Source organism: Pinus tabuliformis, chromosome 2_1 (assembly GCF_031772625.1).
Source record: "Pinus tabuliformis cultivar Carrire ecotype Pingquan chromosome 2_1, CPIR1, whole genome shotgun sequence".
NCBI lineage: Eukaryota > Viridiplantae > Streptophyta > Pinopsida > Pinales > Pinaceae > Pinus > Pinus tabuliformis.
In genome coordinates this window covers 969,361,571-969,375,840 of record NC_142299.1, presented here as the reverse complement: position 1 = coordinate 969,375,840, position 14,270 = coordinate 969,361,571, and the positions used below count along the sequence as shown (strand labels likewise).

Below are 14,270 nucleotides of genomic sequence, written 5' to 3'. Positions count from 1 at the left end.
TCCCTTCTTCTTCTACGGAGACTTGCTTGAATAATGACCATATTTGCCACAGGTATAACACTTCAACTTGCTCAAGTCCTTTGCTTTTCCCTACATCTTCCCTGCAAGAGCCACGTTATCATCAAAAAATTTCTTCTTCTTATGAAGGTCCTCGTCTCGCAGTTCTTCATGGATGAAGTCATCCCACAACCTATTCCAATATGGCAGCTTTTCTCGAGTGATGATCCCTTTGATAAACGGCTTCCATTCCTCAGAAAATCCATTCAAAGAAACCTTCACTAGCTCAGACTCTGCAACATTTTCGCTATTGGAAGCAAGCTCATCTCGAACTTAAGTAAGTCTCGTCAAATACGGAGCCACGCCTTCACCATCCAACATCTTGGTGTTCTTTAGCTTCTCTCTCAATACCAACAACCAATTCTCATTCTTATTCTGGAACAAATCCTAAAGATCTTTCTACATCTCATGGGCAATGTTCTTCCCAATCAGATGAGGTATCAAGTGATCTTTGACTTCGTCTAGGATGATGAACTTTGCCTTCGCATCCAACTCCTTAGGGTCAGTTGGTTTCTTTATCTCCTTGTCGGCAAACTCCCATATCTTGTTCACCAACAAGACAAGCTTGATCCTTTCCTTCCAAGGACTATAGTTGGGCAAGCCATCCAATCTATCTTCGTACCTTAGACTAGTGACCAACTTCACCATGTTGTTAGTCCCTCAACAACAAGGCAAACAACTCCCTCTTGAGTTGTATGTCGAGCACACTGTGATCCAGGTAGATATTGGTGGCCACCCGCCAAGTCCACTTGGACCCCCACCATTGTTTCTTCTTTCAGGTTTTCAGTTTCCTTAATTGTAGCACAATTTATTAATTTTAGCAGTTTTTCAAGTCCTGAACTTCCAGAGCCGTTTTCAGGCCCTAAACGACGTTTTTTGGGAAAAATGGGAGCAACATGGGTCCATGGACCTAGGTTGCTCTTCCCAAAGTTGTAGTTCTCGAATAGATCTTTCTAACGAGATATTATGCGCGTCAAACGGAGATCATATGCCAAAGTTACGACCGGGGCCCACAGTTTGCCGTTTCATCTTCTAGGGTTAGGTTTTTGGATGTTTAGGGTTTTCCATTGTTTCTCAACAATAAATAGGCCTTCAAGCCTCATTGTAACACAGTTCAGAGGCATGTAGCCACCACATCTCTTCTCAAAGATAAGCTACCATCGCCCTAGCTGGTTTATTTCCATTTCTGTTTGTAAGCATATTTCAGTATTTTACATTAATGAAATGAAGTATTATTTCCGCTGCATCTCTGTGTTTATGGTTATCTCTGTAATTTGTTGCGTTCCTGTTTAAATCTGGATCAGTGGTATCAGAGCGGTCTGCTTTTTCTCTATTTTTCTTTGCATGTCCCCAACGAGATCGGGATATAAGGAGTTAGGGCTTGAACTGGTCGAACTTTTGCAAGACCAGCCTCACAAATCCCGACAGCATCCCATGGCGGATGAAAAGAAAGACGAGGGGGTAGGGGATCCTATCAAAATCTTGCTCGAAGAAGCCCTCGAACGACAAAGGAACGCGATGATGGACAGCGTTGCCCAGATCCTTCAACGGCTACCCAGGGGCGACGCATCGGCTTCCAACAGCTACTCTGGAAACGCCACACCAATTAAGGTACAAGTTAATTTTGAAATCCCCATATTCGAGGGTCAGATAGATGCAGATGTCGTCGATAAATGGTTAAATCTTCTAGAGGGTTATTTTTTTGTTCATGATTTTTCCAGTCGAGAAAAGATTATTTTTGCTCTTCTCAAAGCAGCCCCCCACGTCAAGGACTAGTGGGAAACCTACTGCAAGCAGAAGGATGAAAGTACAAGCTCACTATTTTCAGTTGCACCCACTTGGGATTCATTCCAGGATGCCATCAAGGAGCAGTACTACCCTGTCGGAAGCTATGAGGATCAATACATAAAGTGGACCACGCTGCGGCAAGGAAGGGACCAAGACGTGCCGGAGTTTACCAATATTTTCCATACCCTTCGCACAAAGTTGGGTATCAAGGATTTGGAGCAGCATTTGATACTCAAATACTGCAGCTGCCTGCACAAGTACATCTAGGAAGAAATAGAATTCCTGAACATCTCCTCGCTCAGCACGACATACCGATATGTCGTCAAGGTCGAGCAAAAGTTTAAACAGAAGAAGCGAGACTTTGGATCTGCGAATCCGAAGCAAGGGAAAGGTGCCCCCAAACCGCAGAACAAAGGACAAAGCCAAGGCGGGGCGACCCAAGACAACCCACCAAAGCTGCAAGCAAAGAACAGCGCCGCGAAGCTGAAAAAGGACACAGGAAAGTGGTGTGAGTTCCATAAGAGCTCCACTCACAACACAAGTGAGTGTCGGGCCAAGCAATCACTGGTGGCCAAGCTAAAGGTTTCAGAATCAGATGCATGTTCCAACTCTGAGTCAAAACCCGACAAGGGGAATGACAAAGGGAAGCAGATTATCGATGCAGAGCCCAATGCCACCGTTGCCACCACGAAGATCCAGAAGGAGGAACCCGAAGATCCAGAGGAGGAGGAGCATCTCTTCCACTCCCAGATGTGGATAAAGGGCTCCCCGCTACAGTTCATTGTCGACAGCGGAAGCCAAAAGAACCTCATTTTGGCAAAGGTCGTGAAGCGGCTGGGCTTACCAACCACAGCACATCCACAACCGTACACCATCGGGTGGCTTCACCAAGGACGAGATCTTCGCGTGAGCCAGCAGTGTCGCCTTCCATACAACATCAAGCCCTTCACAGATGAGATATTGTGTGACATTGTTCCCCTTGAAGTTTGTGATGTATTATTAGGACAACCATACTTGTGGAAGCGACATGTTGTGTGTGAATCAAGGCCCCGTGCCGTTATTGTTACTTTGGGAAATAAGTTGTACAGAATACCGGAGGCAGCACCGCCTACCGCCATCTCTTTGGTTACTGCAAAACAATGCAGTAAGCTCATTTCCAAAACCGGGAAATTTGTTTTCCTAATGATACGCCCTCAAGGAAAGAAGAAGACGATGGCCACGACCTCCAGACAGGGCCCCTCCGCACGACAACTACAGATGGACAAGGTCGTGGAGGAGTACGAGGACATATTCACCTCCCCCGCAGGGGTTCCTCTGCACTGTCAGGTCAAGCACTCCATCGATCTGACCCCAAGTGCGTTGTTGCCCAATGGACCAATCTATTGGCGCTCCATTCTGGAGAACGATGAAATCAAGAGGCAGATTTAGGAGTTGTTGCAGAAAGGTCACATCCGTCCGAGTTCATCGCCCTGTGGGAGCCCGATCGTGTTGGTACAGAAGAAGGATGGGACTTGGAGACTCTGTATTGACTATCAGGCGCTGAACAAGATCATTGTTTGTAATAGGTACCCGATCCCACGGATTGATGACCTCCTGGACCAACTGAAGGGGGAAAAATATTTCAGCAAGATCGATTTGAAGTCAAGATATCACCAGGTACCAATCGAACTCTCTGATGTGTGGAAGACTGCCTTCAAAGCCAAGGAGGGCCTTTTCGAATGGTTAGTTATGCCTTTCGGATTGACGAATGCTCTTGCAACCTTCATGAGGCTAATGGATGACATCTTGCGACCATTCACCAACTCATTTGTAGTGGTATACTTGGATGACATCCTGATCTTCAGCCAGAGTTGGGAAGAGCACCTCCACCACATCCGACAGGTTCTCCAAACACTGCGGCAACACAAGTTATGTGCCAATTTGGAGAAATGCACTTTTGGCATGACCCAAGTTCAATATCTGGGATACATTATTGATGAACAGGGGGTGCATGTGGATCCAGCCAAGATCCAAGTCATTCGGGATTGGCCATCTCCAACCACTCTGACAGAGCTCCGCAACTTTCTAGGTCTTGCCAACTTCTACCACAGGTTCGTGTTGGGATTTTCTCATATCACTTGGCCCTTGAGTCAAGTCACCAAGGGAGGAGCGAAAGCAAAATTCTTTTGGTCTGAATCTCAACAGAAGGCATTCACAGAGTTGAAAGATCGCCTCTGCTCGGTACCAGTGCTCGCATTACCAGACTTGCAACAACCATTTGAGGTCAAGACAGACCCCTCTGACTATGCTATTGGGGCAGTGCTTACTCAACAAGGGCATCCAGTGTCATATCACAGTGAGACACTTTCAGACACAGTCCGGAAGTATCCCACTTATGACAAAGAGATGTATTCCATTGTGCAGGTCTGTCGACAATGGAAGCATTACATTTTGGTGAAGGAAACGGTCATGCACACAAACCACCAACCCCTGCAGTTCATACAAACCCAAGGGAAATTGCAGAATGATCGCCATTAGAAGTGGTCCACATACCTACAACAGTTCCATTTGAAGATCAAGTATAAGAAGGGCAGCACCAATAATGTTACAGATTGCATCAGTCGACCATCGATCATGGCATTAACCACCATGCTCAACTCTTGTGGGCACGAGACTTCTAATTGGCCACTTCTCTACAAAAGCAACCCAGAATTCGGCCACACATACCAGACACTCTTGGAGGGTCAGCATGTTCCACATTTTCACCTCCAGGATGCCCTGTTATGCCACTTGGGTCACCTTTGTGTTCCTTCAATCAAGCGTGCCAAGATGATTTGGGAAGCACACTACAGTCGGGCTGCTGGGCATTTCGGGGTCAAGAAAACAGTGGCAGTACTGCAAAAGTATTTCTATTGACCGAATCTTCGACAGGATGTCGAGAAGTACATCAGATCATGCACTGCCTGGCAGCCTGCGCCATTGCCAAACCGACCATCAAGAAGCAAGGCCTCTATACCCCGTTGCCTACCCCTAGTCGACCTTGGGAATCCATCTCCATGGATTACATGTCAGGCCTTCCTTCCACTAAGCATGGAAACAACTGAATTTTTGTGGTCATCGACAGGTTCTCGAAGATGGCCATTATGGCGGCCTGCAAGAAGAATATCACAACAAAAGCCACTGCTAAACTCTTCTTTGAACGAGTGTGGGTACACTTTGGGATCCCACAGTCTATCATCTCAGATCGGGACAGTAGGTTCCTCAGTACATTTTGGTCCAGTCTCTGGTCGATGCTGGACACCAAACTCACTAAGTCCACAGCCTTCCATCCTCAAACTGATGGCTAGACAAAGGTTGTCAACAGGATGATCGTACACATTCTGCGCATGTACAACTCAAAGCATCCACGCACATGGGACAAGAGCCTCCCCTATGTTCAACACAGCTACAACCGGGCTCTTCACAGCTCGACTGGCCACAGCCTTTTTCAGGTGGGCTTGGGATTCTAGCCACTATGTCCCATTGATGTGGCCATGCCATTTGCAGCTACTCACGCAGACTCGGCTCATGTCCAGTCCGAAACAAATAAGGCAAACAGCTTCATTGAGCACATCCAACATATTTGCCAGCAAGTCCATGACATTCTGGAGAAATCAAATGCTAAGTACAAGCAAGGACATGATCAACATCGAGTGCCACACAAGTTTCAAGTGGACGACAAAGTCTGGTTGCATTTGCAAAAGGAACGCCTTACCGAAGCCTATCGGAAACTCAGACCACTTTGATATGGTCCTTACACCATTACTAAGGTTGTGGGAGACAATGCATTTGAGCTCAGCAGTCCCCCATTCCTTGGCCTGCACCCAGTGTTCAATGTGGACCGCCTTCGGCCATACTTTCCACCATTACTAGACACATCCAACATTGCAGAACAGCTCACACCCACAAAGTTAAATCCAGATTGCATGGAACAAGCTACAACTGATCGGGTCATCGACACACAAATCAAGCACATTCGCCAGCAGAATATCCAACTGTATCGAGTTGTCAAAGCAAGCCAACTCCTTCACCAGGGCAAGTGACTCACCAAGGACCAAGTTCAGCAGAAGTTTCCTCATTTCATGGAGGAACTCAACGCAATGGGGACCATTGCTTCCTAAGGGGGGAGGAATGATCTAGGTGGATATTGGTGGCCACTCGCCAAGTCTACTTGGACCCCCACCATTGTTTCTTTCAGCTTTTCAGTTTCCTTAATTGTAGCACAATTTACTAATTTTAGCAGTTTTTCGGGTCCTGAACTTCCAAAACCTCGTTTTGAGGCCCTAAACGACGTTTTTTTGGGAAAAATGGGAGCAACATGGGTCCATGGACCGATGTTGCTCTTCCCAAAGTTGTAGTTCTCGAATAGATCTTTCTAACGAGATATTGTGCGCATCAAACGGAGATCGTATGCCAAAGTTACGACCCCGGGAAGTTGATGTACCAATTTACCCAAACGGGGCCCACAGTTTGCCATTTCATCTTCTAGGGTTAGGTTTTTGGATGTTTAGGGTTTTCCATTGTTTCTCAACAATAAATAGGCCTTTAAGCCTCATTGTAACACAGTTCAGAGGCATGTAGCCACCACATCTCTTCTCAGAGATAAGCTACCATCGCCCTAGTTGGTTTATTTCCATTTCTGTTTGTAAGCATATTTCAGTATTTTACATTAATGAAATGAAGTATTATTTCCGTTGCATCTCTGTGTTTATGGTTATCTCTGTAATTTGTTGTGTTCCTGTTTAAATCCGGATCACACTCTGATTCAATTGTCACTTCAAAGTAGCTCTAATACCATGTTGAGTTTTCCTCAGCACTTCAGAATCAGGGTTGTGTCTAAAACACGATCACAAACACACAAATTCCACAACACAAACACTTTGTACAACAGTGAATCAATGCAGTACACAAGACAATTTTTCAATCCAAAATTTGTTATATTACAAACTTTAATACAACAAACATAGGGCTTCCGTACCAAGGATCATGGCCCTTACAATGAACCCTAATACAAGAAGAACTAGGGCTTGATGTCAACAACTTATGAACATCAAACTACCCTTGAACAAGATACACTTGACTTAATTGTTGAAGGAGATCTCGACTCAGCCCTTTCAATCCACGTACCTTAAACACATGGTAGGTCCTTTGCCACCTCTTCTGCTACTCACAAGTACTTCTGAAACTTCTGGATGCTTGTATCTTTAGCTGAACAATTTGCCTTTATCAACCTTCTAGCTACTCCTAGAATGACTGAACATAGGCCTCCAAACTTCCCTCTAGCAACCTTCTAGCTTCTCCAAGATAGCCTGCTCTTAAGGTCTTCAAACTCTGCCCTCTTATCACTGATTTTCCAACTTGCACTCACTGAACTAGGGCATCACCAACAGCCCTCTTGACTGACTTCTTTGCTGCTCCAAGATCAGTCCTTAGGGCACAACAAAAAAGCCCTCGCAACAATGACAAGACTACCGTTTATCACTGTACTTAGGACTTATCAAATTAGCCCACACAACAATGAATACACACATGGTTCATTGTAACTAGGTCACACAAATATTGTTGTCCAAAACTAATATGAACAAACCTCCACTCTCTACAATTTATCAACACAAGACACAACAACCTTACCTATTTACGAGCTCGACATAGTCCCTAAAGATCCTTGGTACTCTGAGCATCAAGCACGCTGAAGTATCTCAGCCTAGATGACTCCTTGCAGACACCTCAGATCTGTGGCAACTTCAGTCACATAAACGTCCCTTGAATTTACCTTCCAGCCACTAGAAAACCTTCACTACTCCTTGAGAAGACTCGGCCTCAACTCGGGCTTATATTCCATGCTTAACAGAGGTCTTGACCCTCTCTTGTAGCTTTGAACTAAACTTGGACTACTCACAAAGATTATCACAGACTTTATGAATAGACTTATGCCTGGAATACCCACGAACAGCTCTCCTTGAACTCGATCTACCAGAACATTAGAAAAGACATCAAACTCATCCTTCTTCCTTGCAAACTCGTCCTTCTTGAGATCTCTGGTTCTTGTGCTTGTCTTTCTTTGATGAAATTTACTTGTGGATGTGTGTGAATGAGCTTGAATTCTCTTCTACTTATAGTGATCTTAGGGGGGCATATTAAACCCCAAGGGTCATGTCCCATGGGTCAAGTCGACTTGAACCAAACCACAAAAACCCCACTATCATTAGAAATGAATTCCATTTCATTTGTCTTTCGCCACTCCATCAAATCCTTAGGCGCCCCATAGCTCAATGAATAAAACAATTATTTTCCACTTGGGTCTTTGCCCACTACTTGGGTACACTTCTCACAAACCACTTCTATGGGTCAACTCCTCACAAACCCAGTACCCCAGGGGTTGTGGGAGTACCTCCCAAGCTACACAAATCAACATTGTAGGGGTGACAAGAGGATTTCTTCACTTGTGATTCTAATCACAACCAGCAATTTCACAGATGAGATTTATGGATTACCCATGGATGTTGTCAAAGGCATTTCAAGCATTTGCTTAGCTAACCCCCATGACATCAACTGTTTGATGAAGAATGTACCAGACAATGTGTACCATATGCTCTTCTTCTTACACACGATGATGTTGCTTCTAGGATGAGATTCATGGCCTATGGTGATCAATGGTGTATTCAATAATGGCTCATAACACTCTAAATTATCGTCTCTTACGAGGTTATTCCATGGTGTGTTAATAATTTACTTCTAGATAAGTGTGTCACCCTATGAACTGAGTCATACCACTAGTGACCTAGGTAGGTGTTTCATATCAATCCCTTCATTTTTCCTAGCCATTTTTTACACCACGTCATTTCATCACAATTTTCATGCATTTTCATCATTTCCCCTTTTCATGATTGACTTATTGTATGTCATGAGGCAAGGTCTAAAATACAAAGAAAAGTCCCACCTATGAAAATGACTAAATTAAAAGAGCTAAAAATTCTCGAGGCAGAAGCAACTAAATTCATATTATTATAAGCATGAGCCACGCCACCTTGCAAGTCTTATTCCCTAAGTTCCATTCCCAAATAAATAAAAGGGAAAGAAGGGACTATGCAAACATTAAGAAAAGGGAATACAAGAAAAAGAAAGACTCAAGGAATGATAACTCAATGCTAAGCGCTCCCTCTAAAGGAATGCATGTGGAAGCTAATACTGACAACCCCTTGTTCTTGAAAGCTAAGGGGAAGACCTCTTATTCACTCATCATATATGACTATGAGGGTCAACTTGTGAAAACACCATTTTCCTATTACCACATTTACCACATCACCTACACCTAACTTAGAGTCCTAGGAAATGCATCTTGTCTGAGGGGTTTTCACATGTAATTAAGGTTAGTGATGTCCAAACCATGGTCAAGTTAGGGATGGTACAAAAATTAAGAGTTATTGAGCTATTAGAAGATGTTACTTAGGTCCTCACTACTTAGCACACATTTGGAGACACACGTCACCATTGTTAAGGAGTCATCCACCCTTTTGAAAAGATCATTGGCATATTGCTTGGACAACGAGCCTGTTTTGACCCCTCTTTCCTTGGATATGACCATTGGCATGGTTTAAGGAGTTCATTGCACCTTCGAGACCTCACCTTTAGACCATCGAAGCATCTGGAGATGAGTCCTCCACCTTTTTGGAGCCACACATGCTACTTGGACAACTTGCTAGCTTGGTTGTTTCACTTCTTGGAGAGGTCATCCTTATTTGATGGGGTTTCCGAGCCTCATTCTTTGCTTGGGTAGGCCACACAAGCCACTTTCACATGCTTGAGGAGGTCAACTTCATGGAGGAACATGCCACATGTGTGAGGAGTTCCTTATGCCCACAATTCCCACTCTGATATTCTTTCTATATTGGAGATTATTCACTCAAAGATTGGATCCACTATTTTTATTGTATTGTTAACTACATCTCTCTAGTTAGTTAAAGAAATAATAGTTATTTATGGATTCTAAAACTAGATTTAGGATTTTTATTATTATTCTATACAGGAGGTTTTTGGTTTTCTTCTCTATATAAGAGAAGCTCCTCTCATTGTAAGCTTTGTTAGAAGCACATGGAGAATACACTCTTGAACACTTGGTTTAGTTGATATTGTTATGGTTATGGATAGTTGATTGGAGTGCTTAAGTGGAAGACATTCTTATGTAGATGTTTGATTGATCTTGAGTTAATTTTCAGGTAAGCTCTTTCTCTAAAATTCTTTGGTATTTGGTACTATAAAAGTTAAGTGTGGTCATTTTTTTCAATGCACAGTTGTATGCCCTCTTAGCTCTTGCATAGTAGATCCCCTCTCTTGTGAAGATCTCTCCATTAGGATTTTCCTTTGTTATTCTCAAATCAATTAATCCGCTAAAAGATTGTTAGGGTTTGAACACTTCAACCATATCCATCTTTTAGTCTACCTTAAGCCTCCATGATGAGCTTTAGTTGACCCCATATGCCATAATTTGGTAGCTAGCCACTAGTCAATTCTTCTAGCCAAACATTTACATTTTCATTTATTTCTTTGTTTTATGTAGATTTGCAATTTTCTATTTGCTTACACATTAACTTCAACCCTAGGTTGTATGGTCGATTGCCTTAATCTTAAGTTGGAAATTACCCCTTTATGGAAATATACTTGCTGTTGCAAAATCTACAATCAAATAGAGTAATTTAAATCTTTTACAAGGCTGTTTGTTGACCGTACCTTTCATATTTAGTAAGTGGCTGAAATTCTTCCGATTTACAAGTGTCTTAGCCTTAGATTCAACTAATTTCATATCTGATTCAAGGTTAAAACAATCTCCTGTCATACACTTGGTTGTCGGTTTAAAATAATTCATCTTTGAGGCAAGTTTATAACAGAACTTAGCTAATTTTCAGATCTGGAATTTAAAAGGATTAAACACACATAAGAAAAACCTCACAAACTCTAATTTTACCTTAATAAAATACGAAAAATCAGATCTGAACTTAGCCATTGAGAATTAACTGGATTAACAACCAGAAATCACATAGTTGATCAAGTAAGTAGTAACCTAGGCCATCTTAGATTTTGTACCTTTGGGAAACTAGTTGTTTTTAGGAAGCCCCCCTTGTGTTGCATTATCCAACCTAAAGTGAGGGAAGTAGTTATTGTGGTGACACTGACTCTTCCGAGCTACACTTGAACTTAGAACCCAGTAAAAATTTTGCACTAAGGGGTGTAAGTTTAGGTGATAAAATTACTTGAAGAAAAATATCCTTATACTCGAAAAGACTCCTAACAGTATTTGTGGACCAATAATTCTGGACTCTGTATGACAACTCTTCTAATATGCTTTATTCTAGAAGAATTCTGAAGAACAAAAAGGAGATGTTCTCATGCCACGTACGGTAAATGATGTTATGCAAATGTGGATCCACAACCTACTGCAATTCTTGAAGATTGCCATTTCTTGTGAATGCCATGATTATGATGGACACCGATATGGGACGAAAGTTGCATTTTAAAAAATGCTCACCATGGCAATACCATGATATAATGCATGCCAACAAAGCCTATGTGAGAGATTATTTTCTTTGCTAGATGTTCATTCATTCAAAGATTCTTCCCCTTGTCCTTATGCTAGTTAGGAGTGATGGACCTCATCAACCCAAGGCTCCCACTAGGATTTCAGATCCCAGCCCTCCCAGCTCCCACTAGACGACAACATCAGGTAGTACATCGGTCCCTTCATAGTGATCGATGTCATGAAGGGGCCGATGTCCTGGATCAGGATCCATCCTCTCTCTCTCCTCACTCTAGCTTGTGCCCCAGCACACCATAACAGCTGCATTTTATGGTCAATATGGTTTTGGCCTTCGTCTTGTATCTGCACTACTTCATGTGTTTCAACTTTCTATTGACTATTCAGTTAGCGCTTTCTCTGTTTCTGATATAGTGGTGGTAGGAGTTGATTTCGCACTGCCACTATGTATTCACATTGGCTGTACTTTTGATTCATATTGATCAACTTTGTGGTCACTCTTGGACCTTAAAAAAATTATCTTACTTCTCTTGGCTGTCCTGGATAGTAGTAGTCCTTGTTTATAAATGGAATAGGAAGCCATATTTAACACCAGCATTAGCATTATCTGCTGTTAGTTACTACAATAAGAACACCCATCAGATTCCTGTTATTTTAATTATGTGGCCCGCAATTTTCTTGCCTCTCTGCGCATGAGTCTTATCATTTTGCCTGCATGCCAAATTGTTCCCTTGCAACTGTTTTCAAACACCCCACCCTGCTTTATTGATTCATGTAGAGTGTACGCATTCACTATTTTACCTCATTTTTTTAACTTGCTATAAAAAATGGGAGTTTACCTAAGAAAAACAATTGTATTACTTGTTTAAACGTTACAGGCTACATCTATGATACAGAAGGTAGGAATTTTCTTTTGTTGGAGAAAGGAGCCTAGAGCCATTGGGAGTAGAAATCTCTATCAACAAGGAAAGGCAGAATCTGTACCAGCAGGGCAGGAGTAAGAAATCTGTAACAACCAAATATTGTCTGCTGTGAATCAGTAACGGCGGGGAATTGAAGGCAGATACAGTGACCGCTCCTTGTCATTCTGCAACAGTTGTAATCTCTGTGCCTTGATAACACTCCGTGATTTCTAGAAGAGACTTGAACAATCTGCACTCATACACAGTAGCGAAACTGCACGAAGGGGGATGTCCATTAAGATTTAATGCAGGAAGCTTATGTACTGCGTAATCCTCATCGATAAGAATTGATTTCTTTTCGGTGCTATGTCCTTATATCCAGAGAGGGTTTTCTTGACATAAATTCAAGCGTCCCTGAAATCTGACTATGTCGGTGTTTCTGCTTTAATTCCTTGTTAATTTCGCTGAAATCTGTGATTGCAGTTGATTAATGGATGCAGTCATGTTGCGGACTTTTCTGTTATTTAAGCGCAGGGATCCTAGGGTTAATTAAACGCAGAAATCTGCAGAGATAAATCTGCATAGCTAAATCTGCATTGTAATTATTAATCATTTCAGTTTTTCTTTCTTTCTCTCGCGCCTCTCTCTGTATATCAAGCTTGCCGACCCATTCCCTCAGAGAAGGGGATAGACCATACATATATAATCACTAATACTACCATAATTGATCGCCATAAATTAGATGGGTTGAATTAAAGCTTAATGAGTAAATAAAAACAAAGCAATAGCATCATTTCATTGTGAGAATCTCAAGCAATGGAGGATAAATTGAGATATTTTACAAGCAATTTAAAAAAAATGGATCTGCCCACAGAATGAAATCAATGTATGCATATCATATTATCCCACAATATTTACAAAGGAATATGAATTGAAACATTTACCCGCTATCGCCCAGAATGATGACCTTCAGCAATGTCCGTTTCCGAGTCGCCATAATCCCAAGCTTCCTTCAATTTCAGACCAGTATCTACATACCCAATTGTCAATTCTGAGATTCTCAGAATCATGCACTGTATCAGCAATCAAATGTCGATGACAACTAAGGAGTTAATAAATGATACTAGAGAAGAAGAAAATGCGAGAACCTTCAGGGAAATCGAGAAGATGGTCAGAAGATAACGAGATTTGACTTGTCGCTAGTTATGTATATTTCAAACCTACTCAGATGGTTCCCGATACAGATCATGCACAGTTGTGTGATGCATCCTCAGTTGAGCAATGGATTTTCATTCCATGTTCGAGCAGCCTTTTGGTTTTTCGTGTTTCTTTTGGTTCGTGAGAGCCTTTATAGAAGAACAATAATAAAATTATATTGAGCAAGCACATGTCCCTTGCACAATTCAGCTGCTCGGATTCATGAGAAGCAATTATTCTTTTTATCTCACTGTTCATCTTTTTTAAAATATTGGGTTGAAATTTTTATGGGAGTGTATGAATGGACTTGCATAGGCTCATGTTACAAGTAGACGATCTCACCCTTCATCATTTTGTCGAAATATTGGGTTGAATTCTTTATGGTAGCCATGAGTGGACTTGCATATAGGTTTTATAAAAGCTATATATGAATTTTTATTTTATTTTTATGTTTAAATACACTTTTATTTTTATGTTTAAATAGACTGTGCTCATATAATTATATAATTTATAATTAAAGTTAATATTAGTTAGTATTTGCAGTTTAGTTTAAATATAGTTTAATTAAATTAAAAAATAATAAAGATGAAGATTTCATCACAAAAATAAAATAATTAATAAAACACTGTATTGTTAAATTTGATCACCAAAAATTAAGAAATATGATTAACTAATATTGTTTATATTAACATATATACACTTTAATATATATGTTTTAAGCAAAGTCTTTACGTAGAAATATGTTTTTAATATAATAAAAGGTCATCTTAAGTTGAAAA

At 41.5% G+C, this 14,270-nt stretch overlaps 1 protein-coding gene across 7 annotated transcripts in view; it reads right to left on the bottom strand.

The window, feature by feature from the left end:
• The window catches only part of LOC149203858 (ras-related protein Rab7-like), a 207,329-nt gene extending 193,661 nt beyond the window's left edge, over nucleotides 1–13,668 (bottom strand). For 2 of the 7 annotated variants that reach the window (XM_089403594.1, XM_089403595.1), the window contains exons 1-2: nucleotides 13,443–13,666; nucleotides 13,239–13,345 (exon numbers count right to left, since the gene is read on the bottom strand). In XM_089403594.1, the coding sequence (XP_089259720.1) occupies nucleotides 13,239–13,291 (53 nt within the window). In that variant the 5' untranslated portion in view covers nucleotides 13,292–13,345; nucleotides 13,443–13,666. Of the gene's footprint in view, nucleotides 1–13,238; nucleotides 13,346–13,442 lie in introns of all 7 variants that reach the window. The other 5 variants (XM_089403598.1, XM_089403597.1, XM_089403596.1 and 2 more) reach the window with 5 other exon arrangements.
• Between the last annotated feature and the right edge of the window lie 602 nt (nucleotides 13,669–14,270).